Source organism: Trichosurus vulpecula, chromosome 3 (assembly GCF_011100635.1).
Source record: "Trichosurus vulpecula isolate mTriVul1 chromosome 3, mTriVul1.pri, whole genome shotgun sequence".
In the NCBI taxonomy this organism is placed as follows: domain Eukaryota; kingdom Metazoa; phylum Chordata; class Mammalia; order Diprotodontia; family Phalangeridae; genus Trichosurus; species Trichosurus vulpecula.
In genome coordinates, this window is record NC_050575.1 from 309,455,396 (window position 1) to 309,481,799 (window position 26,404).

At 39.8% G+C, this 26,404-nt stretch overlaps 2 protein-coding genes across 2 annotated transcripts in view; one reads left to right on the plus strand and one right to left on the minus strand.

The window, feature by feature from the left end:
• UNC5D (unc-5 netrin receptor D) overlaps nt 1-26,404 on the minus strand; it is a 368,330-nt gene that overhangs the window by 331,326 nt on the left and 10,600 nt on the right. The window lies entirely within an intron of this gene.
• On the plus strand, nt 5,456-7,352 carry LOC118844225 (keratinocyte differentiation factor 1-like). The gene is made up of 3 exons (XM_036752071.1): nt 5,456-6,177; nt 6,721-6,725; nt 6,819-7,352. Exons 1-3 carry the CDS (start codon nt 5,456-5,458, stop codon nt 7,334-7,336), a joined length of 1,245 nt encoding a protein of 414 aa, XP_036607966.1. The 3' UTR covers nt 7,337-7,352.

A 26,404-nucleotide genomic window follows, 5' to 3' on the forward strand; every position in this document is an offset into this window, starting at 1 on the left:
ATCTTTAAAATACCATATAAATGGCATTTATTATTATTATCATTATGAGTGGAAAGAAAGGTAGGGCTGACTTGTGAGATTGTCAGTGAATAGAGAGTCCTAGTATGGAACTTCTCTCTATCAAAACAGATCTATAACTCATCAGCAATATATTCTTTGGAGTTTCCTGAGGGACTGAGAAGTAAGCTGACTTGCCTATATGTTGTAACGATTTGGCTAGCATCTGCTGTGGGGGTGAAAGACCAACACAAGCCCAATAACAAGAACACTGCCAGCACAAGTTCTTTTGATCTGCTTTACTAAGGAAAGCAACATTAAGGGATTACTTTTATCCAATATATACATATAAACTCACTTAGTTCAGGAGGAAAAGCCAGCAACCTGAACCTCAGAGCAAGTAAAAAAAAATTACAAACACACAATATAAACAGACCAAGTCACAATTCATAGTTACCAGGAAAGTATCAACATCTGAGTTCACCAGCTGGGGAGCTCTTAACAATGGCTGGCCCAGAGTCACGGGCCACTTGTCCAATGGCTCAGAGCCCCAAAGGAGAACACCAACCTCTGGGTTTATATATCTTGTTCAGGGTCAAAGGTATGTCACACATGCAACTCACCCACGTGACCTAAAAGCATCACAAAAATGCAACTTAAACCCACGCAGTCTAAAAGCCTCTGATGTCACAAACATGTCACTCAAACCCATGTAAACTAGGCTTTCCCTTGAGGCAAAGAGGTCATCAAAAACTCCTAATTTAATCAAGGAAACAAAGGCCAAACTCTTCAGGGGCATTTGATTAAATAAATGCTAAAAGCCCACCTTAATTACCCATACACCATGGTTACACAGCGTATATGTGTTGCAGGTAGGATCGTAGGATTATTTAGAGCTCGAAAAGATCTTAGTAACTAGTTCAACCCCTCCCCTTGAAGGTGAAAAAAATGGATAACCAAGAGGTTATCCAATTCCTCCAAATCTCACAGGTATTAAGTTGCAGAACAGGGATTCTAACCCAGTCCTCTGACTTCAGCCCAGGCCTTCTTGACTCTAAGGTCAGACTTCTTAACTTTGTCCCGTCATGTCTGCCATCATCATAATCACCATTAGTATTTTTACTGCTGGTGCTGCTGTTATTATCTCTCCCACAACTGCTACTGTCCCTCCCTCCCTCCTTTAAATTCATTCCAATAGTGAGAGAAATTCTATTTCATGGAATAAGGGTGAAGAAAGACCATATAAAAATGAGCCCATCAGAAGGGTAAAGCACCCAGCTTGAGAAACTGACATGTGCCACATTTTTTGGGGGGGGCAGGGCTGCAGAGACATGAATTGTGTCCTCCCCAGGGAACAGAGGTAGTGGTCTGAATTAAAAAGCATGAGAATAAGTGGAAAGGCAGTCTATTGATTTGAAAACAGGGAACACATTCATTTTTCGTCACTTTCTTCTCCCTTTGCACATTCCCAAGATACTCATTTCTCCTTGGCAGGAAATGAATGAAAACACAATCTTGAAGTATTTCAGGCTTATGAAGTTTATAAAGCAGGAAGAAATTTCCAAAGCTGAACCTCCCAAATTGGCTGCCACTTAATCTCAGGCATCATTAACAGCTGGGCATTTTGCTTTTGGAAGTCATTAGGAAGTCAGCCTATTCCTCCAATAAATAGCAGAAAAGAGCTCCACTATGAGGGTCATAACTGCCCTCATGTGCTTTCTGGTCCTAATGTAGTGCTGTGTTCCATTCAGGCAGTTTAACAGATGTTGGGGGACAAAGCCCTGAGATTAACTTTAGCTTTCAACCTAATATCAGGTACATTTAATGTGGTCCACTCAAAAGATCTTTCCAGTGGTATCTGCAGGGTGTGCCATTCACTCTGCCCTTCCCCACACTATTTTCTGACTTATTTAATCTTCCTTTTAAGCACAGTAAATGGTATTGTTATCCCATGCAAAACATCCTGCTGAATCTTAACTTAGCCTGTCTTCATTAATGGGAACTCTTCAGTATTATCAAATTATCCTTCTATTTGGTAATCTTCTGTATAATCGAGCTGCATAATTTATTCTTGGTCAAATGTCTCCATCATACTTTAAAGGAGAACTAGGTTTAACTAGGATAAAAAGCCTCAAAACTTTTTTTTTAAGTGGGATTTGTGTTTGTTCACATTCAATCAAAAATATATTAAGTGTAGGGCACTATTTGATTCAGGTGAAAATAATAATAACTGCTGTGGAGGGAAATATAAATATATATATATATATATATATATATATTATCCAAATATAAAATTTTCAAAGAGCTCTTAACTACATTATGTCATCTAATCCTTACAATAATCCTGCAGATCTTTTAAAATTCACTCTCTAAATGAGGAAACTGAGGCTGAGAAGGGTTACGTGACTTGCCTGAATGGTATCAACACTGGTGAGCGTTAATAGTAGGATTTGAGCCCAGATCTTCCTGATGCAACTTGCAGTATTCTCTCTATTATATTATGATACTTTTCCAGCTAAGATGTAATCCCCACCCTCATGACAGGGGGATTTATCTATTCTTAAATACCTATGGTAAATAGAGCTTAAAGGAGTTGCAGGAAAGTAAGAATTATATGTGGCCCAAATAGGGACTGGGGGATCCTTACTGGTTCCATCTGGGGATAACATAATACACTGGAAGGGATGTGGTGGAAGATAAATTTAGAAGAGGAAGATGGCACCAGGTTGTAGAAGACCTTGAGTATCAAGACTGAAGAGTTTGGACTTGGGGGGGCAGAGCCAAGATGGCAGCTGGAAAGCTGGGACTTGCATGAACTCCCCCCAGGTGCCTCCAAACACCTATAAAAATGGCTCTGAACAAATTCTAGAACTGCAGAATCCACAAAATAGCAGAGGGAAGCAGGGCTCCAGCCTAGGACAACCTGGATGGCCGCAGCGTAAGGTCTATCATACGGAACTGGGAGCAGAGCTGACGAGAGCTCAGCGTGAGCTGCGCCTGGACCAACCAGACTGGGAGCTAGGCCTTAGCACCCTGAATCAGTGAGCTGTGGCAGTTATCAGACTTTGCAACCCACAAACACCAAAGACAACAGAGAAGGTTAGTGGGAAAAGCTGCTGGGACAGAGTGAAAGGAGTTCATGGTTTGGATACTGCCCCGGGGCAGTGCAGGTGGTGCAGCTTTGTGGACAGAACTACACCTGCACTTGCTTCTGGCCCCAGGCCCACCTGGTGGGAGGAATTAAGTGGCAGATCAGAGCAGGAGTGCAGAGCCTGCTTAAGATCTGAGTCAGGTCCAGGTTGGTGGTTCTGGGGGAGGTGGAGAGCTAGTATGGCACAGCTTGCTGTGTAGAAATAGCTCTGAAAACAACAGCGCAGCCCCTCAAGATTGAAACAAAGTACTCTCTACTGTACAAGCAGTCATACCCCGATGAAAAACTCAAGGGTCAAGTAGTTGGCTGGGAACATGGCCAGGCAGCAAAACAGTCTCAGATTCTGACTCAGACTTTAGAATCTTTCTTTGGTGACAAAGAAGACCAAAACAGACAGCCAGAAGAAGTCAACAAAGTCAAAGAGCCTACATCAAAAGCCTCCAAGAAAAACATGAGCTGGTCTCAGGCCATGGAAGAGCTCAAAAAGGATTTGGAAAAGGAACTTAGAGAGGTAGAGGAAAAATTGGGAAGAGAAATGAGAGTGATGCTAGAAAACCATGAAAAACAAGTCAATGACTTGCTAAAGGAGACCCAAAAAATGCTGAAGAAAATAACACCTTAAAAAATAGACTAACTCAAATGGCAAAAGAGCTCCAAAAAGCCAACGAGGAGAGGAATGCCTTAAAAGGAAGAATTAGCCAAATGGAAAAGGAGGTCCAAAAGACCACTGAAGAAAATACTACCTAAAAATGGGATTGGAGCAAGTAGAAACTAGTGACTTTATGAGAAATCAAGATATTATAAAGCAGAACCAAAGGAATGAAAAAATGGAAGACAATGTGAAATATCTCATTGGAAAAACCACTGACCTGGAAAATAGATCCAGGAGAGATAATTTAAAAATTACTGGACTACCTGAAAGCCATGATCAAAAAAAGAGCCTACATATCATCTTTCAAGAAATTATCAAGGAGAACTGCCCTGATATTCTAGAGCCACAGGGTAAAATAGAAATTGAAAGACTCCACTGATTGCCTCCTGAAAAAGATTCCCCCCCAAAAAAACTCTTAGGAATATTGTTGCCAAATTCCAGAGCTCCCAGATCAAGGAGAAAATACTACAAGCAGCCAGAAAGAAACAATTTGAGTATTGTGGAAACATAATCGGGATAATACAAGATCTAGCAGCTTCAACATTAAGGGATCAAAAGGCTTGGAATATGATATTCCAGAATTCATTGGAACTAGGATTTAAACTGAGAATCACCTACTCAGCAAAACTGAATATCATGCTCCAAGGCAAAATACCGATTTTCAATCAAATAGAGGACTTTCAAGCTTTCTCAGTGAAAAGACCAGAGCTGAATAGAAAATTTGACTTTCCAACACAAGAATCAAGAGAAGCATGAAATGGTAAACAAGAAAGAGAAATCATAAGGGACTTAACTAAAGTTGAACTGTTTTGTTTACATTCCTACACAGAAAGATGATGTGTATAATTCATGAGACCTCAGCATTAGGGTAGCTGAAGGGAATATACATACATACATATATGTGTGTGTGTGTGTGTGTGTGTGTGTGTTTGTGTGCTGATGGGGAAGATGAAGGTAAGGAATATTGATGTGTATGTTATCTTTTTCTTTATACTAGGTCTTTTTTTCTGTTCTGTGAAAATGTCCTCTGTGATCATTAAATGTCAATAAAAGTGATGCTTTTATTTTGGGAAAAAAAAAGAGCGTGTCCCTAGCAGCAGCCCGTATGCAGCGTCCCATGAGACATTTACCTGGGCCCCAGGTGGAGGAGTTGCATTGAGGCTGCTCATCTGGCGGGACAGTGTGCTGAAGGGGAACCCAAGGAAGCCAAAGGCCTGGCCTTCATAGAAGATTGATCAGAAAACGAAGACCAAGAAACTGGAAGCAAATCCAAGAAGATGTAGGCCACACAACAGTGTGTCTCTAAGGAACAAGGCTTTGAGGAGACAGCAAGGTGCCTAGCCTGGCCACAGTGTGGAGAACATAAAAGAAAGCAAAGAAACATAAGACCAGGAAGCTCCTGGGCAGGGTGTGTGTGTGAGAGAGAGAGAGAGAGAGGCTGCCATGGGCAGGCCCCAGGCTGGGCAGACTTATCAGCAAACCTTTTGGAGCTCCAGAGGAGACTGGGAGGGGAGAGAGTGTGGAAGAAGCTCAACCTCACTTTCCTGGTGACCACAGGCAGGGTGCTGTGCCCTCTCCTGCCCCTGTCCGTTCCTGCTACCACCACTGGTGGCCACAGAAAGAGCTGGACAGAGGCACCTGTAATGTGGTGAGCTATGCCTGGCCGGCGTTCTGGACATTCTCGCCCAGCATCCTGCCCTGCCCGGCCAGGCCAGACCTCTCCGTGGGAGCGACCACCAGGTGTCTCTCCCAGAGAGGTCTGTCTTGAGGTGTATGGTGCAGGTACACCCCAAGTCAAGCCAATCCGCCGGCCTGCCCAACGAGCCAATCCCCGGCGGGTCTGCAGGCCCAACCCCAAAGACCCTAGTGCTCAAGAGTCAGAGAGCATCACCTTCATCTCGGGCTCTGCCGAGGCCCCCCTGAACACCACAACATGCTGCCTTGCCTGGCCCTGGGTCTGGAACTTATGCAAGGCTGCATTTTGTTTCCGCTGTTGCCGGGCCTGCTATCAGCGCTGTGGGGGTTGTATGTGCAGCTGTGAGACCTGCTTGCCCTCCTTGGGCCCTCCAGAGAACTTTCCTGATGAGGGCTGGGGCAAGGAACACAATGGTGGCCCGCCCCCCAACAGCCCGACCATTGTTTCTTCCAGCCAGCGGGACAGAGAGAGGTCCAAGTCGTTCATGGGCAGCAGCTTCAGCTACCCTGATGTCAAGCTGAAGGGAATCCCCGTGTACCCATATCGGGGTGTGCCAGCCTACCCCCCGGACACCGACTCTTGTTATAAGGAGCCTCTGGCCGAGCAGCGGCCCCGAGACAGCCTGCCTGGGACCGTAGGTGGGAGCCTACGGAGCTCAGAAGAGTACTACTCCTTCCACGAGTCAGACCTTATATTAGGAAGGCAGAATTTATGATTTCAAAGAGAATCTCATATGTGCCTAAAAGGTCCGGAACCACAGGATATAAGGAATTCTCTAGGCAGAAGGCAGGAGAACTAAAGCATGCATTTACACTCCACAATAACAAGCCCACAAACCAGCATCCCCATTTTGATATTTTCATCAAAAGCTTCCAGGCCCAATAAGTCCGCCTTACAAGGGTAATCAGAAGGCCACAGAGAAGCGAGATGGTATAAGGCAAAATCGTATACATGCTTCCCCTCTACGGTAAGAAGATTACCCACTAGCCTGTAGTCAGCTCTGCTACCGGCAGCTCAGCTTTGGCTGTAGGTGTCTCTGGCTCCAACCAGAAAAGGAAAAGAGTATCTTCAAGTTGTCCTCTCCCCTCTTATAGAGTTTTTGACATCATCAAGCGCCGCCTGAACGACCAGGGCTGATTGGTTCTTGACTTGGCCCTTCCCCCTAGCGTAGACCACGTTAACACACTTCGCCTCAGCCAGCCCCACGACTCATCACACAGGAAGCTCTGGTCCTGCCCCGGAAGAGCAAGCCCCAGCGTCCAGGGAAGCTCAACGAGGCAAGCTGAGTCATTCAAAGAAAACAAAGTCCATTCTGGCTACAGACCTCGACCTCCCTGAGCTGAGCAGTGGCTCCATGAGCAGCCGGGAGATCGACCTTCTCATCTTTAAGAAGCTGACAGAGCTGTTCAGCATGCATCAGATCGATGAGCTAGCCAAGTGCACTTTGGACACAGTGTTCCTGGAGAAGACGAACAAGATCTCCGACCTCATCAGCAGCATCACCCAGGACTACCACCTGGATGAGCAGGACGCTGAGTGCCGCCTGGTCCGAGGCATCATCCGCATCAGCACCCGCAAGAGCCGCAACCGCCCCACCACCACCTCGGAGAACCGCCTGAGCTGGGGCCCCGCCCCTGACAGTGGCACTGACACCATGGTGGCCTCGGTGCTCAGCCAGGATGAGCTGACTGTGCAGATCTCCCAGGAAACAACATCAGATGCCATCGCCGGGAAACTGCGGCCCCATGGAGCTCCAGGTTATCCGCCAAGCCATGATTCTTCCTTCCAGGGAACTGAGACAGACTCCTCAGGGGCACCCCTGCTCCAAGTGTACTGCTAGCCCCTACCCCAGCCCTCTGGGGCCTCCTGGCACTGCAGGCAGGACAGACCGGCCCCACGAACAATTCTTCCCCCTTCCAGTGGGCCACCTTCTAAGGAGTTCTGTGGATGATGACTCGCACCTGAACTAACCAGGCTGCAGGCTGTGGCTAGAAATGCCTCCACCGCCTTTCCCTAGGTGGTACCCAGTTTACCCCCGTTCCCCAGATCTCAGATTAATGTCCTGACACCACGAAGCACTGGGTTTCTGGGCCTTTCCCCCAATCCGCAATGGCTTCTCTCACTAGCTCCTCAGGGGAGGGGTCTCCAGGGCCCTGCAGGAGTCAAGGGCTTTCTGCTTTACTAGTGGATGGGTGGGATTGGTTCTTTCATTTCGTCGTCCACTGTTGTATTCACTTGCCATTACTGACAGGCTGGGGGTTTTGTTTCACCCCGTTTTAAGCCCTCTCCAGCCTTTTTTGGGGATACTTATTTGGGATACCGTGACCATGGCTGTTCAATTTTGAAGTTGTGCCAGAGATCTGTTGGTTCTTATTACTGGCTCTTAACACATGAAACTCTGTGTCTGACCTGATCGAGAAGCTTTTATGATATTAATAAAGTTGTTGGCTGACTGTTAAAAAAATGTATGTATAGACAGAGGGCACAGGGTGAGTTGAATATGAAGAGATGATACCTAAAAAAAAATAAAATCAAATTAAGGGATGAGAGAGGAATATATTGAGAGAGGGAGAAAGGGAGAGATAGAATGGGGTAAATTATCTCCCATAAAAGTGGCAAGAAAAAGCAGTTCTGTTGGGAAGAGGGGGCAGGTGAGGGGGAATGAGTGAATCTTGCTCTCATCAGATTTGACCTGAGGAGGGAATAACATACACACTCAATTGGGTATCTTACCCCACAGGAAAGAAGGAGGAAGGAGATAAAAAAGCAGGGATGATAGAAGAGAGAGCAGATAGAGGGAGGAGGTAATCAAAAGCAAACACTTTCGAAAAGGGACAGGATAAAGGGAGAAAATTGAATAAAGGGGAATAGGATAGGAAGGAGCAAAATATAGTTAGTCTTTCACAACATGAGAATTGTGGAAGGGTTTTACATAATTATACACATGTGACCTATGTTGAATTGCTTGCCTTCTTAGGGAGGGTGGGTAGGGAGGGAAGAGGGAGAGAATCTGGAACTCAAAGTTTTAAAAGCAGATGTTAAAAAAAAGTTTTTGCATGCAACTAGGAAATAAGATATATGGGCAATGGGGCATAGAAATCTATCTTGCCCGACAAGAAAGTAAGGGAAAAGGGGATGGTGGGGAGTGGGTGACAGAAGGGAGGGCTGATTGGGGAACAGGGCAATCAGAATATTTGCCATCTTGGAGTGGGGGGGAGGGTAGAAATGGGGAGAACATTTGTAATTCAAACTGTGAAAATCAATGCTGAAAACTAAAAATATTAAATAAATAAGAAAGTAAAAAAAAGAGTTTGTTCTTTATTTACCAAGTGATCAATGGTATTTATCATATACTTTAATATGCCAATATTTCAAGAATCGGTACTTTCAGCGAGGTGGGCAGTTTCTCAGCAGGGAGAAATTACAATTTCTCTAAGAATATTTTGCTCGAGGACAAATAATCAAATGGACATTAATATCACAACATTGAAAGTTGTGTCAATCTACTTCTCCATGGTTCTGCTTAGAATCTCAGCTATTCTGAATTTACAGATATCCTAGGATCAAGCTTCCTTTCCTGATCACCACTCTCCCATTTTGATATACCAGTCCATAAGAGCCACATCCCTCCCACATCCCTCTTCTCCTCTACCTCATGCTTCCCTTGTGCCCTCTTCATTCTATTGTGAACAAATGGTCTTCATGTTATACCTATGCTCTTTTTTGAAAAATCACTTTGTATATGGTTTGTATTAAGCTTTTTACATACACATTTTCCTCACGAAGCTCCCCACCCCACTTCCCACCGCACAATAGGATATCAGATCCTTGAGTGCAAAGCCATTTTTGTTTTCGTTGTTATCTTTGCACCCCCAGACTCATGCTTGAAATATAGTAGGTGCTTAATAAATACTTGTTGAATTGAATCATATTGAATGGGAACTGGCTGATTGTCTTAATAAATGATATAATACTCTGAGGTCAACCTGGTGAGGTACTTCTCTAAGTTTGTCTAGGTTGGTCCTCAGACAACAAGTAGACATACAGTCTACTACTGGTACCTTACTTGGAGACATTGTAGTTTGGTTGGACATGCTGGCATTGATTGCCTAGGAGAGACTAAGGTTACCTCCACATTATACCAGGAGACATCAAAGTATTAATCAGGAGAGGATATTTCTTGCATAAAGACATGTGTAATGGAGGTGGAATAGTGCTATCATGGCACAGGACAATGCTGGACTTGAAATTAGGAATATATTAGTTGATAGAGGGCATCAGACATTTAGTAGTTCTATGACCCTATGCAACTTCCTTAACCTCTGTTAGCCTCAAGGAACCTTCTAAGGTTTACTTACTAAATCATGGAAGAGTTATCATGTGTGTGAGATCAAGAAATTACAGATCCTTTGCACATTCACACACACACACCTATATATATATATATATATATATATATATATATATGATGTATATGTGCATATATATATATACATGAAATACAGATTTAAGAAAATTTTTGTTTATTTGTTTCCAATGAATCTCCTTTAAGCATAATGTGGGAAGTTGGAATATAGCTGCCCACTTCTGCATTTCTGGAGATGGAAGCAAAACTACTCATAAGAACTGACACCAAGCAACCCATACTCCAGACTAATAAAATATGACACGTCCTAAGTAAGAGCAGCATTGTACCTGAAAACATATAACTCTAATAAGCATGAAAAGTCCAACCCTTTAAATTATTGTGCAAATTATAACCATCAGCCTTTGTTATATAGTGGAGTCTTCCAGAATGTAAAATGATGACTATGGCACTGATATGCTAATAAGCTTTCTGTGCTGTTGGATGGTTTAGTTGCAGATAGACTAATGTTGGCAGCAGATGAATAATTGCCCGGCATGTACTAAACATAACAGGGCAGCCCAGAACTTCATCATTTGTCAGCTTTATTTGTTTAAATGAGAAAAATGCTGACAGAAGTTATTGCTGTAATCCCCTTATTTATCAGACAGAAAATGCTAGTTACTCTTAGCAAGCCTAATCCTGTTGGGAGCCCAAAAGTTAGAGTATTTTAAAACTAATTTAAGGTATATGCTTCAATGTTCAAAAGAAGAGAAATGTAAAGTGGAGGAAGAAAGATGGAGAGAGGAAAAGAGAAATATTTTTTTTAAAGGGCTCTTTCTGGGCAACTTTAACACAAGGGTGGATGCCTTAGCTTGTGATGATCACTTGTGCAGGAGGGACATAAAAATTCTGGAATGGTATTTAACATTCATTACCATGCCAACACAAGCCCAGTGCCTACTAACAGCTGTCCTCCAAGCCTTTTATCTACAGCTCATTATCACACTTACACAAAGCCCATCAGTAACATCATTTCTCCAGTACTGTTGCCAACTGGTTTGCAAATACACCTGGTGATGAGCATTAAAAGAGGGATTTAAATAGGTCTGAGATGTCTTCCTCCTATACTCCATGTACATCAATTGCTGGAACATTCTCAGGGGTGATCGGTTCTTGAACAGACAAGAGTCTGGGGGGGAAAGTCCTAAAGGGGAAGCAGGTTGAAAACTCACAACGGATCAGTGGCCTCATCAGACCCCAAATCTATTGCCATATTAGGCTGCACTAATGAAAACACAGTGTTCAGGACCCTGAGAAGTTGCATGTAGGAGTGAATAGAGAGCCAGCCTTACAGTTAGGAGGAGCTGGGTTCAAATGCTGCTTCTGACAAATACTGGCTGTGTGACCCTGGCAAGTCTGTCTTTTTTTTTTCCTCAGTGTCTTTAGGCAATTTCTTAAGAATATAAATAGCAGAACAGATGCTGGTCTATATTGTTAGAGGCTGACTCTCTTGTCTTCACTTACAATCCTCTATACCAATAACATTTTAGGTCCTGTAAAAAGCAAAGTATACAAAATAATGCAGTTTTAGATCTGATATACTTCAATCAGGCCATCTCTGGAAGGCTGTATCTGTGGGTGCCAAAATTTAGAGACAATGCTGATAATATGGAGCACATGCAAGAAAGAGAGAAGAGCACGGCAAAGGGCTGTAAACCATACCACATACATAAAAGATAAGTTGAAGAAAGTGGGGATTTTTCAACTGGAGAAGAGTAAGGCATTTTCAAAGACAAAGCTATTTTCAAACACCTGAAAGTCCATCATGTTGAAGAGGCATTAGGGTTGAGTCAGTCAGTCCTAGAGGTCAGAGGTAGAAGCCGTGGGGGAAGGAAGACAGAAACAGATTTCAACTTGATGTACGGAAGTTCAAAAAAAAAGTTCCTAACCATAGAGTTAGAGAAAAGCAAAGGGAGAGACATTTTAGTAATTACTTCCCTATTACTCAAGTACTTCAAAAGGAAGTTAGATGATCACTAGTTGGGGATGTTGCAAAAGGGACACATGCTCAGGCATGGGTTGGACTGGTTGTTTTCTTACAACCTTTATGACTTTGAGGTCCTATGTTTATGAGAATCTATCATCTTCCCTTTCATTCAACCATTTCATACTGAGTCACAAGTTGGCAAAAACAGGCTGGGCAGCCAGAGTCTAGAGAGTGTATCCACGACTTAGCTTTATTACTGCTTCATTTTACAAAGTTAGCAAAGTATGTTTAGTATCTTATACCTTTCTTGCCACATTTGTAAAATTATAGCATTCTTAGGAGGAATAACATTAACATTATTAAAACGCTCCCCACTAACATCAGGTCTACCAATTGAATTTAAACAGAATAACACTGACTCAAAGGGTGAAAAAGTATCTCTCCTTTTTTCTTAAGGTAAGGTACTACGGATGCTAAGAGATTGAATCTAGTCAAAATTACACAGAAAGTTATTTTTCCAAGAGATCCAATGTGAGGTTAAGTTGAGGGGAGAAAATGACCACAAAGTTGTATGGAGCAATATGGTTCTCTTTTTTGAGATCCCATTTTGATAGTAAATGAGTTGTACAGGAGAACCTAGAATGAACAATACATATGAGGCTCAAAGCTAAAGACTTTTCAGTTTTGTGCTGGAAATATTCCCATTCGATACCAGCTGCTATCATTATGATGTCATAGTTATGTTGTCCTGAAGTCTTAGGACCACAAAACGGACTGTCTTCAGTTAATTAATTAGAAAGTACTGAGAAGTAAAATCTTAGTCTCTCTTAAGTATCTAATAACCTGGCACACACAGGGTTGATACTTTAAGGGAGCTCTATCACCTTGTCCTTGGGAGCTTAGAAGTCTTCAGACCAACACACTGTACATAATAACAAATTAAGTATGAGGGGGTAATTAAAAAAGAAAATCATATTTCTATTTTGTAGGCAGATGATTAATTAGGGCTAAAATGTCCTTGCAGCTTCGTCCTGGTGACAAGATTAAATGTATTTTATCCACCCCCCAAAAAAAAGGATAAAAAGAAAAACAGACCATCATAGACTTTCTCTGTATACTAAATATGATCTTATTTTTTCCCCAGAATAATAATCACTCAACGTATGTACCTCAAGAGCAGTACAAGTTCAACATTAAGTACCAGAACAGGGAACTAAACCTGAGTTTACCAGCTCCTTCTATACAAGAGAGCAGAGTTAATCAACACAGAAATGCTTCCAGAAAAGCAGCAAATTAATATGACATTGTTGCTTGATACACTAAAGGAAAAACACAAGACAAAAACAGAGTGACATAGGGGACTATACTCCCTGGCTGTTTCAGGCCTTATATCTTGCTAATGGATATTATAGAAAATCAATTCACTTTCCAAATCCTGCAACATAAAATACTGCTATGTTTTTAGTAATCTTCATACATATACAATCTAGAATATAAACTCCATGAAGGCAGGGGATGGAATTTATATTTTTGTGATATCCTTTGCAATGTACTTGCACTATTGATTAATGCATTACTGATTAATAAGATGCTTTAAAAATTTGCTAGATAAATAAGCGATACAAAGAGAATGCAGTAAGGGTTTGAACTGGAAATCCAAAATAATTACTCTGGTTATTAAGTGTTAAAACATTAATTAACAAATTAAAACATTAATTAACACTGGGCCACTGTTATGGAGGATGATAACTGAAGCATAGGGCCCGATAAATAGTGAAGGCAGAATTTAGCTTTAAGTCTTATGACTCCAAATCCAGCATGACTTATAATTTTAAAATTAAAATTTTATTTCTTTAAGGGTTGGTTGGTTGCTGTCCTTCATTCTCAAAGAAGATCAAAATGCCATCACTATGTTGGGGTCAAGGTCCAGTACGTCTGACTGTGACTGAGATGAGCTTGGAAGGCTCTACAATAGTTTGGGCGCAATTACTCTATATGAACAGTTGGAGTGGAGATGTCTCTAAATTTGCACATCTTATGTTTCATATGTATGCTCTTCTCATAACTGTAATGCCTTCTTTGATGTAGGCGTGTCATGCTAGGTGTTCCTTTGCCAGTGTGTCCTATGTCACACAATCAATTCCAAAGTTCTTTAGATAGTCCTTCAGAAAGTCCTCGTATTGATTGCTTCTTCTGACCACTATGAAAGCGCTTGACTTGTATTAATTCTCTGTAAAATGTATTTTTGGCATTTGATTTATGTGGCCAGCCCATAGGAGCTGCACTCTCTTCAGTAGAGATTGAATATGAAGGGATAGAAGATGGACCTGTGATTTTTTCGGCATGGGGAACCCCATTGGAAGGAAACCTCCTTTGGCAATGCAGGTCATCACCTTCTTTGCAATTTATAATTGGAGTTTCCAAGAGCACTGAGATATTCAGTGATGACATGACTATTTTGATTTAGAGACAGGATTTGAACCTATGTCTTCCTGATTCTGAGGTCATTATTCTATCTACTGTGAAGGAGTACCTTCACTTTATTCTTTAAAATGCATTATTCTTTAAAAATGTTTTTAAAAACTTAAAATGATTTTTAAAGATTTAAAAACTCATAATGCCCTTTGAAATAACTGGAAACACTCTAAGATATTGCAAAGTCAATATGGGTGCCATAGTTTTCAAGATGTTTCAAGATGGGTAGGAAACAATTACAAAGTCCAAAGATACTGATAAGGAAATGTGCTATTAGATGATGCCTATAGGGTAAATACAGAAAGAATCATTTATAGATATGTGGTGGTCAAATGTTGCTCATCTCCTCCATTGATAAAACAAAAACAAATAGCCTTAAGTTTTCATTAGGACAGATTTAACTAATAGTGACATAAAAGTGTATGGAACATTATTGGATACTTGGGCAGATTATACTCCTTCCCTGAAAACATATACTGATGGTTGAATCTAATAAGATGAAGTTATTAAAGTTTTATACTAGGGTTCTAAAAACCAACAGAACAAATAAAGAAATAGAAAGGCATGGTCAGACAACAACTTGTGTGTAAAAAGTCTGAGGATTTTATTAGACTCCAAATAGTATAGTATGACAGCCAAAAAAATATTGTAATCTTTGACTAAATTAATAGAAAAATTATAATAATCATTGTGCCACTATCCTTTGTTCTTGTCAGATAACATCTGGAGTGTTGTACTCAGTTTTTGGCATAACATTTTAAGAAATACATTGATAAGCTTGAGCATGTTTAAAGGGTAAAGAAAGGGCATACCAGGATATCAAGGTAGCTTAATTGTGCACTGGGCCTGAAGTCAGGAAGACCTGAGGTCAAATCGGACCCCAGACACTTATTAGCTATATGAACCTGGGCAAGTCACATCACTGCTCAGTTTTCTCAACTGTAAAATAAGGACAGTAATAGCACCTACTTCCTAGGGTTGCTGTGAAGCTCAAATGAGATGATATTTGTAAAGTGCTTAGCTCAGTGTCTGGAACATAGTAGACACTATATAGACGCTAGGTATTATTAGTAACTAAAATGATTTCATTTAAATGCCAAGAATATGCTGGAAAACATTTAACAACTGGCTTTTTTTTAGGGGGGGATGATGTACACAGGCTACATTTTTAAGCTTAATGTGCATTATTAACATTTTCCCTCCATATTCTTAAATTTAGATAATCAACAATCAATCAAACTTTTATTTGTAGTGTTTACTAATTTCCGAGCTATAAATACTTATAATGAAAATTTAACAAGCAGCTTTCCTGGGTTAGTAGGAGGTAGCTCCAGTAAGCCGTTCTTTAAAAAATATCACCTGAAGGAAGCGAAGTTGTTTATCCTAGATAAGACAAGACACGGGGGAGAGAGGAGGGATATAAGACCTATTTTCCATCATTTGGTAGGAGCTTTGGGGAGATATTACATTTATTTACTTGGTCTCAGAGAACAGAACTAGGCTCAAAAAGTTGGAAATTCAAAGGGGTGGGGTTTGATCAGATATGTGGTTAAACTTCCTAACATTAGCACTGTCCACAAGTAGGACCGGACAACTTAGAGGATGATGATTTCCATATCTCTGGAAAGCTAAGTGGTCAAATGACAAGGATCAACAACTCACAGAATTTAAGAACAGGAAGTAATCTCAGAATCCTTCTAGATGAGTACCCTTAGCCCTTGTATAATATATCCCATAAGTGACTGTCTAATTTCTTTCTGAAGGTTGTCAAGGAAGGAGAACTTGCCATCTCTAGAGGAGCCTAAATGCAGTTTGGGGCTTGTTCACATTGCAAGAAAGTATATCATCTGCCCAGCTTCCAATCTCTCCTCCCCCACTCCCATTACATATACCTGAAATATGCCTTGCTCAACATCTGTTCATTGTTCCTACTTATACCTCCTCAGGCTATGAACAAGTCTAAAGTCTCTTCCCTATGAAAGCCCTTCAAACAATAGATTCTTCTGTTTCCTCAGTTTTGTCTTCTCCAGGCTAAACAGACTCAGATGCTTCCCCTGTAGCATGTTGCTAAGTTCTTTCAAGATCCTGTTAGCCCTCTTCTAGACATGTTCCAGCTTGGATGTCTTCTCTGAAATGTGATGAATGGATTTTATACCTAGTGCTGTGGATGTAACTTGACCACAAGATGAAGGTTAAATATGGCAGAACTAGTAATTTTCTTGTTCTGGACACCACACCTGCTTTAATGCTGCCTAGGACTATTTTAGTTGTTTTTGGTTGACATGCCACATTGTTAGCATATACTGAACTGGCAGTCCATTGAAACCTCTAGATATTTTTCATTAGAACTATTGTCTAGTCATATCATCCCTATCTTGTTATTTGTGAAGTTTCTTTTAAGTAAAATGTAGAACTTCAAGGTTATCCCTATTAATTTTCATTTTATATGATTAAGTTCATCACTCTAGTGGCTAGAGTGCCTGAGCCAGTAGGTATTTTTTCTCATGTACATTATGTCAACCATTGCAATTAGTTAAGACTTCAGATTTTTGGTCATTAGAAAATTTCACAAGCTTGTCATCTATACCCAGGGGCATTATGAGGCTCAAATGAAATAATGGGTGTAAAGCACTTAGAAAATATTAAAGTGCTATATAAGTATAAATTATTATTATTATTGCTAATTATAATAATTATCATTAATTATTATCATGAAGTTACTAGGCCTCCAGTGTGGGGATCATTTCATTCCCTGAGCCTTCCATTGTACTCCTGCTGAGCTCAAGCAATGTTAATAGAGCAATCAAGGGGTGTGCTGGTAAATATTTAACTACCTGATTCTTTAAGGGAAAAAAAGGTTTTGGTCTTTTCTATATCAGCCTGAGTATCATATCTAGGATAGCAGTTCTCCTTGTCACTCCTTCTACCTTTTCAGGGATAGAGTTATAATTAAGGCAAGTCACAAATTCATCATCTGCTCCTCTTTTGCCAGAGAACATACCACCAGATGCCCAAATAATTGAAGTCCCCAATCACTATGGTTTTTGGCTTCCATGTCAGTTTTCCAAACTTACCTAATTCCATTTCTTTCCCAGGGGCTTGTGGTATACCCTTGCTCTTTCTACCTTTCTTAACCCTCACAGAGATGTTTTATACCTTGTTTATCTTCCCAGGCTCCTGAATTTGCTACATGAGAATGCATTCTTAATGTACAGTACCACTCCACCCACTGCTCCTTTTTTAAACCTATTCTGTCTCATTTGTATAAGATATTCCCTTCAGGTATCAATCTTCATTCCAGTCCCATCCCGTCAGTGATACCTTATAAATACTACTTTGCCTCCTTGCATCTAGATTTCTAGTTTGCCCCTTTTATAAACAAGGCATGCACTTGTATATAGATATCTCAGTCCTCGATTTTTATCGTCAAATATTTTATTTGATATGACTATAATGTCAGTATTCTATTCTGTTATCCTTCCTCCTATGTTGTGCATGCTACTCTTTTTGTTACCACACCTATTAGATCTTTTATAAAAATCTTTATAAAAAATCTTTAATAAGATTTTTCCTCCCCTATCCCTTTTCTGTTTAATGCCCTCCTTACTACATTTTCATGATTCCAGACAAATTCACAAACATGCACAAACATACACACACATATAAAATATCCAAAAATTTCACAGGCCTTAACATGATAGCATTACTCATATATGAGCTTGCTGATTCACCCTACTTTCTATTTCAAAAGCTTGTCCAAAATTCACGGTGAATTTTTGCGTGAAAATATATTTTATATAAATGTATATGTATGAAGATATATATACACACATATATATGTATTTATGTGTGTATATATGTTAATATATACATATATACACATTTATAGCCACCCTTGATGGATGAACTCTTTTTCAAGAATATTCTCTTCCTCTTATTCTCTTACTTACGCCATAGCTAAGAAATTAAAATATTGCAAAAGGGTTTGCTGCTTAGGACCTCTGGCAACCTTTGCAACCTAATATTTTATGATTCAATCATTTGACAAACAGCTAAGTCTCATCTGTTTGATACGTAAAATAAAATGAGCATTCATCCCACAGAAAATTACAGGGGTTCTGAATCTTTGCATCCCATTCCTGTTTTGTTTTGTATAGCAGCAAGATGGCTTTTATCGATGGCTTTAAATTCAGCTAGGTCCTGATTAGTGAAAATAATGAATATTCTGAAATAGTTGCATTATTTAAATTCACAAGGCATAATTCTATTGGGTTGGAAATAATAACTATATTTGCCTCAAATGCTGCAGATTTGGATCCATGCAACCACTTTAAAGGATTCCTTAATCACGCTAATCAGGAACTAGTCATATTTTTCAACTTTAATTTGGAAATTTTTGAATCTAAATTTACCTTTGATCTATTGACATTTTCTGGAAGATATTGTGCTTATTCGCTCATCACCAATACGGAAAAGGCCTTGGGTCAAGACCTGAAAGATTTGGCGCCTATCCCATCTCTTTGACTTCACCCCTACTCATCTATTAATTTTTTTGTAACTCCAGAGGTAGATTCTCATTATTCTAAAAGGGAATAAAAACCAGAAAGAAACAAACCCCAGAAATGAAATTCTCACAAGTAGGGTAATACTAGTTTCTCGGAGATTAGATTTTTCCCATAACACACTGGAATACACATTAGTTCACTCATTAGAGTGCAACATCTCAGAGGTAGAATAAGATAAGAGTCACTGAGTGTTGTTTGGGGAGCTCCTATTTTTATTGAACAATAAAGAACTGGTTTAGCTTATTGATAATCAAGCTTCCCACAGGCAATATTAGTTCAGTTGCCAAGTGGTTTGGTTTTGTTTCTTTTCTTTGATGTTTTGGTCCTCTTATCTCATTTTTATTTTGTGGCAGATCAGTCCTTTGCTTAGGAGGCTGAGGATTCCAAAGTGTTGTTACCAGAATAGGAATCTAGGAAAGGAGCAGCTTGAGAACACCAAAGATTATGAGGTCAAACAAAGAGAAGAAGATGCAATGCACTCTTTGGAGAGAATTCAAAGCATCCCTACATGAATATACTACAAAGAGGTAAAATATATCTGGGAAAGCAGAGGGCATTTCACATATTGTTGTTATTCCAACTCCTGCCCCTCCCCCCAGGGAGAAACTCTGGCTCTGAGTATTTGAAGCTAAATTATATTTTAAAAATTCCATTTTTTTCTTTTGATTTGAGCTGTTAGATGGTGAGACCAAGTTGCCAGAAAGACCAAAGTCAATTTTTAGCTCTTAACAACTGACAGGACTTATTGCTTCCAATTCTAAGCCCAGAGGATTTTTATTCTACACTGCACAAATGGTTTTCCCAGAAGACAGAGATGCCAATCTATGCATGGAAAGAAAAAAGAAACAAAACAAAATGAAACCAACAAACAAAAATAAATGAAATACAGATGAGATGGCAGCATCAGTCAATTCAACCAACTACCATTTATTAAATGCTTACTATTTGCCAAGGACTGTTTATCATGTAAAATGAATGATACCAGCAAAAGATGATCTAATGGATAATTCAAGAAAAAAATACTGTCTCACTATTCTTGGCACTGAAGGAAATATATGACTTCAAAATGACAGTTTCTGCCCACATAGGTCTTACAGTTTAGTTGGGGACATAGTATTTGAGGAAAATCACTTTATCTAAATTATTTCAATAGCTTTACCTAAATTATTTCATAATAACTATTTACAGTCATTTGGAAAGATATAATTATTCACACTTACAAATTCAGAAACTATGTGCCAAAGAGATGAAATAATTTCTTATCTAGTAAGTAGTAAAGCTGGGACCTTAATCCCTTGTCATCTGACTAGAAGAATAAAACCCATCTACTCCTTTAGTCAATTAGCTGGTGGATCAATAACATTTATTAAATGCTTAATATGGGCCTATCATTGTTCTACATCCAGGGCATACAAAAAGAGGAAAAGATAGTCTCTGCCCTCAAGGAGCATCAAGTTGGTCAGCATCACTGGGTTGAAGAGCATGTGGTGAGAATTAAGGTGTAAGAAGACTGGAAAAGTAGGAAAGGGCAAGATTTTGAAGGGCTTTCCAGGGACAATTGAGAGCCATTAAAGTTTATTAAGTATATGTGTCTTGAGGGGTGTGTGCGGTTGGACCTGTGTTTTAGGAAAGCTCTCCAAGGAGTTTACATTTAAAAGTTTTTATGTTTCTTCCAAGTATCTGAGAAATTAGTTACAATAAATATGAACTATAAAGAGTTGAATATATCTAGTTCCTCAAATGTATGTGACCATGAGTGCCACAGTCTTTTTAAAGCCCTCTACAATTTACTCTTGATTGTGTTATTCCTTAACACATACTCTCAAGATACAGCCAGACAGGCCTATACATTATTTCATGGAGACTGTGAAATACACAGAGAACCTTATGAGCCTTATAAGAAGCAGACCCTCTGGCCTCCTCCACATGGGCAAGACACGATTGAGAATTCTACACAGGTGCCATTTCCTATTACACACAGTATTCTTTTTTCTGCTTCTATATTCTTAAACAAATGATAACCTATGTCTGAAACATATTCCCTCCTTATATACATTTAGTAGACTTCCTAGCTTCCTTCAGAACATACTTTACATATGAGGCTTGTCTTGATTCTTCTACTCATACCCCAACACACATCATACACACATATACCTTGTTATCAGTGTTCTTTGCCTTTTAAAATTACTTATTATTACTTTATATTTACCTATTTGTATATAACTCCTCAATAGAATGTGAACTTCTTGAGGGCAGGAACTACTTTAATTTCTGTCTATGTACATCCTGTAGGAAAATGATTTGCTCATAGTAGGTTCTTAACACATTTTTGTTGAACTGAAACAAATGGAATTCTTAAAAAATAGTAATTCCTCCCTTCTGAAATGGCCACTACCTGTCAGTAAACAACCTTAAGTCACTAACTCATTTCATATCAAAAGACCAAAGGTGTATAAGGACACTCAAGACCTATTCTACAGTTCTGTATGAGAGTCCCTAGGGGTGGGTGGTGGGTAATGTATCTATTTTCCAATATTTTGGGCCAAGTAGTCTCCAACCAAAATTGTTTTTTATATATTGGCTTCTGTATGTGTGATATCCTTGCACATCTCACTCTGCTTTCCACAAGTCCACTATTAATACACAGTTTGGAAAACATAATTGCAACGTGTGGTAGACAGAGATTTTCATTAACTACACAGGAGAAAAAAAATGTTTAGGGAGAGACATTTCTTTCCTATTGATTCAATCAAAAATGCTTTGGAAGGAAAGGTTATGCTTATTAAATTCTTTTCAAGAAGGTAACTGTTAAAAATGTGAATTCTTCCACATCAGAATTCTAAAAAAATCAGTATATAATCTCTTCAGATTCTGTCATTTGTGTATTTTTGCTCCACTCTGTGACTTTGAAATATGTGACTTTTTTATTAGTCTTTTTCTGAAGAGGTGGAGGGTGGAGGGAATTTTCACGTGGTAGCGGAGAGCGTTATCAACACTGCTATTTTCGAGACATGGGGTTGCCTAGCAATGCCAGGAATTAAAAGGGGGAGGCAATAACAGAGCAGAGTGTTGTGAAATTACAAGAGGGTACAGCAGCAAATTGGCTTGCAATACTTATCAAAAGGTCTTTAAGTGAGAGCGGATATAGGATTTGCTAGCAGCGTGATAAACATGGGCTGATCATTTTTCAATGTTCTTCCTGTCTTTTATTTGGTACAGTTCTACCCAATGGAATTCTTCTATTTCAAGTTCATTAACAGCCCAAAAATCTAGGGCACAGACTTTTTGAAGATAGGACTTCCCACCCTACAAAACCATCAAGGAGCCTGGGAGTTGGCTTTTGTCTCTTTCGGCCTAACTGGGATATAGAAGCCCAGCCCAGTACATGGTTGGCTGTTGTTTTCTAGTTTCTTTGGATCCCAGGATTTAGAGCCACAAAGGAGTATAGAAATCATCCAGTTGAAATGCCTTGTTTTATAGAAGGAAACTCAGGGCCAGAGATGAAGTGGTTTATCCAAGGTCACACAGCTGGCTAGTAGCACAGCCAGAATTCAAACCCAGTTTTCCTGACTCCAAATCCAATGCTTCTTCCTCCCTCTATAGTAGCTTCCCCCTAATTTCAAAAACTCTTCCTTTTCTAAGGGAGACAACATTTGTTGTTTTTCCTTTATTTTCCAAAAGGACCAATAACATCATGGGTGGTGTCTTGAGGGGTTATAAATATTAGGAAGAAAGGATTTTTTTCTTTCAATTTTTACCTGAATTGGCATGTACGGACTGCATCATTGGCATGAATGCCCACATCACCAGCATCACAGAAGCATTGAAATATTGGAGACTATTAGCTAAATACTCCTAGGAAAAAGGCAGTGATGTTGTAGAGCAGGAAGGGGACTTTAATGATCAGCAAGTCAAAATTATTAATTTAATAGGGGAGGAAAATGAGGCCCGGATTTATTGTTTTTTTCTTTACCAGAGTGATGATTTATGGACTTTCTTTCTAGTGGGGAATTTACTCTACCAATCCAAATCAAAATATTCTCTGCATCTTTTCACAGAGAATTGCCTGAGAACAGAATCAATACATGTATTTATGAATCACAAGCAGGATTTGAACCTAGGTCTTGCTGACTATGAGACCAGATCTCTATGTATTATATCAAATTTGAAATGATTTGTCCAAGGTCACCAATGTCATACCCTGGAGAGGAGGGGATTGTTCAACTCTATAAAGCTGCCTTATTGAATGACATGCCTTTTATTTTTACTTTTAATATACTCCAAATATAATGGTACATTGAAATTAGCACCATTGCTTTTATATTAAATATCAGGACCTGGAAGTGACCCTGGGTTCAAGAAGGCTATGATAGCAGACCCTAAATTCTGGCAGGTATAATTAATGTAGAAATCCTTATAGTACAGTAACTACTGAGGATACGTTTAATCCAGGAGGTGGGCAGGCTAATTTTAGAAAAGCTTATCATCAGTGTGATCCTGGACAAGTCACTTAACCTTATTTGCCTCAGTTTCCTCATCTATAAAGTCAGCTGGAGAAGGCAAACAACTCTAGTATCTTTGCCAAGAAAACCCAAATGGGGTCCCAAAGAGTTGACACAACTGAAATGACTGAACAACAGCACCTTCAGTAGGTTGACCATAAAAGTGATGATTTTCTTAGCCACAACAACTTGTGAAACCATGTACAAAGCTATGGAGGCATTTTGATCTCTATCAATAAAGGGAATACCAACATTAATGAAATCATAAATCATAGGACATCCTGAAGTAAGAAGTATTAACATCTTTAGGCCTCAATGTCCTCACCTATAAAATTAGAGAGTCGGGCTAAATGGACTTCAGGGTCTTTTCTAGCTCTAGAAAATCTATAATCTATGGATAACTTGACTATTATCAATCTAAATCTGCTGTGGTGGAAAGAACCTCAAATTTGGAGTTAGTGAATCTGGGTTCCAATCCTAGCCTTGCCACTTAACTAGTTTTGTTATCTTTAGCCAACCACTCTTTGGGTCTCAGTTTTATTATCTTAATTAAACATGGGGACTGGACTAAGTGACCTCGAACATGGCTTCCAGCTCTAGGTTCATACAGATTAGGAATTTCCACATGATATCATGGAAAGAGCTCTAGCCTCGGACTCTGGAGAAACCGAGGTTTGAAACCTTCCTCTGACACATAATGTGACCATGATCAAGGTATTGTTGCTGTTCATTAGGGTCTTCACGACCCTACGGAACACAGCACACCAATGTTGTCCCTGGGGTTTTCTTGTCCGATAATGGAGTGCTTTGCCATTTAATTCTCCAGGGGAATAAAGCAAACAGAGATTAAGTGACTTGCCAAGGGCCACACAACCAGTAAGTGTCTGAGGCTGGATTTGAACTCAGATCATCCCGACTCCAGGCCCAACATTCTATTCACTGTGCAGCCAGTTGCCTCTGATCAAATAATTAGTCCTTTTAATCTGTTTCTTTCTCTTAAAAAATATGGATAATACTAATAGTACTTCCAAATTGCTAAGGGCTCTTAAGGAGTCCCCTGAGCTTGTCTTTTTGAGTTGCCATATTTTCCAGAAAAACTGGACATAGAGCATGCAGGAGGCCCTGAGTGTGTCAAGGACAAAGTGTCCTCCTCCCAGCAGATATAATTGGTTGTTTGCATCCATCCCCAGGTGAATTCCCTGTGTGTCCTCGAGAGTCAAGACAAGTGCCAGCCAGTCTGTGCCAGCCTGGGAAAATGCTTGTGTAGCTGTGGTCCTTTGCAGATAAGTGGACCCTCCTATCTTCATAGTCTACTCGCTCAAAGGGAAAGAATGGGGCTTTTGCCATTGCCTTCCTCTTCCCCTTCAGGAGAGATTTTGTTCTTTTCCCCACCTTTACTGCACCTTGCTCCTCCCTGTTTTTGCCTCTACCTTTTGTGGTACTGTCATAAATATGCCAATTTCTGTAAGTACCGTAAGTACTGTAAATAACTTCTTTAAGTTCCATATGAATTTTCATTTCTCTCATAATAAACCTGGTCTTCACATAAGTTTCATGATGTTGTGATTGCCTGTTGACAGAATTCAGAGGGTTAATTTGAAGGCCAAATGTAATAATGTATATAAAGTATTTTGCAAACTTTAAAGCATGTTGTTAAGCTTTCAATGTTTAAAACTGAACTAAGACTTTTGGGACACCCATCATATTTTAAGCTTTGATAGCTTGAAACGGCACTAAGACTTTTTTGATAATAATAAATAGCTAATGTTCATATAGCACTTACTATATGCTACCTAGAAATTTTTCACTTAGGGCAAAAATAGTTGTGGGAAGGGTGTGGCAAAAAAAGACAAACTGATGAGGGGTTGTTGCAGTGGCATGGAAGGTAGTCTAACAACTAGAGATATCATGCTCAGGGAGAAGATAGTACAGCTCTCACCCTCCAGAGGGGTTAGTGGCAAAGCAGGGTGCCTAAAGAAGCATGTCAAAGTGAAGGGCCCCTTGCAGGAGGTAGTGGTCTGGGAGCAGAGAAACTGAGGTCTGGGAAAGACCTTAACTTAGAAAGGCCAAGGTCATCCACTGCATCCAGGACCATTGCCAGTCATCTTGACTTTTATCCTGCCACTGGACTTCAATAACTCTGGAGAAGAGAGTGTGGCTGATGACTTTGCTCAAATTTAAGTCAAGACATCACTCTTGTGAGGTCATTGATCCTCTCCGAGAATGAAGGCTGAACAACAATTTGTGCTAAACATGATGCTAAATGCTTTGCAATTGTTATTGCATTTGATTCTCATAATAACCCTGGGAAGCAGGTCCTATTATTACCCCCATTTTACAGATGAAGAAATGAAAGCTATGTACAGTCATATGAAATTAAAACAACTCTGAGGTACCACCTCACACCTATCTAATTTGCTAATATGATGGAAATGGAAAATGATAAGTGTTGGAGAAGATGTGGGAAAATTGGAACACTAATGCATTGTTGGTGCAGTTGTGAACTGATCCAACCATTCTGGAGAGCAATTTGGAACTATGCCCAAAGCACTATAAAACTGCATACCCTTTAATCCAGCAATATTACTACCAGGTCTGTATTTCAAAGAGAACATAAAAAGAGAGAAGGACCTACATATACAAAAATGTTTGTAGCAGCTCTTTTTGTGGTGGCAAAGAATTGGAAATTGAGGGGATGCCAATCAAATGGGGAATGGATGAACAAGTTGTAGTATATGAACGTAATTGAATACTATTGTGCTATAAGAAATGATGAGCAGGAAGATTTCAGAAAAACCTGGAATGACTTACATGAACTGATGCTGCCTGAAGAGCGCAGAACCAGGAGAATACTGTACACAGTAACAACAACATTGTGTGATGATAAGCTATGATAGACTTGGTTCTTCTCAGCAATACAATGATTGAAGACAATTCCAAGAGACTCATGATGGAAAATGTTATCCACATCCAGAGAAAGAATTATGGAGTCTCTATGCAGATCGAAGCATACTATTTTCACTTTTTTCTG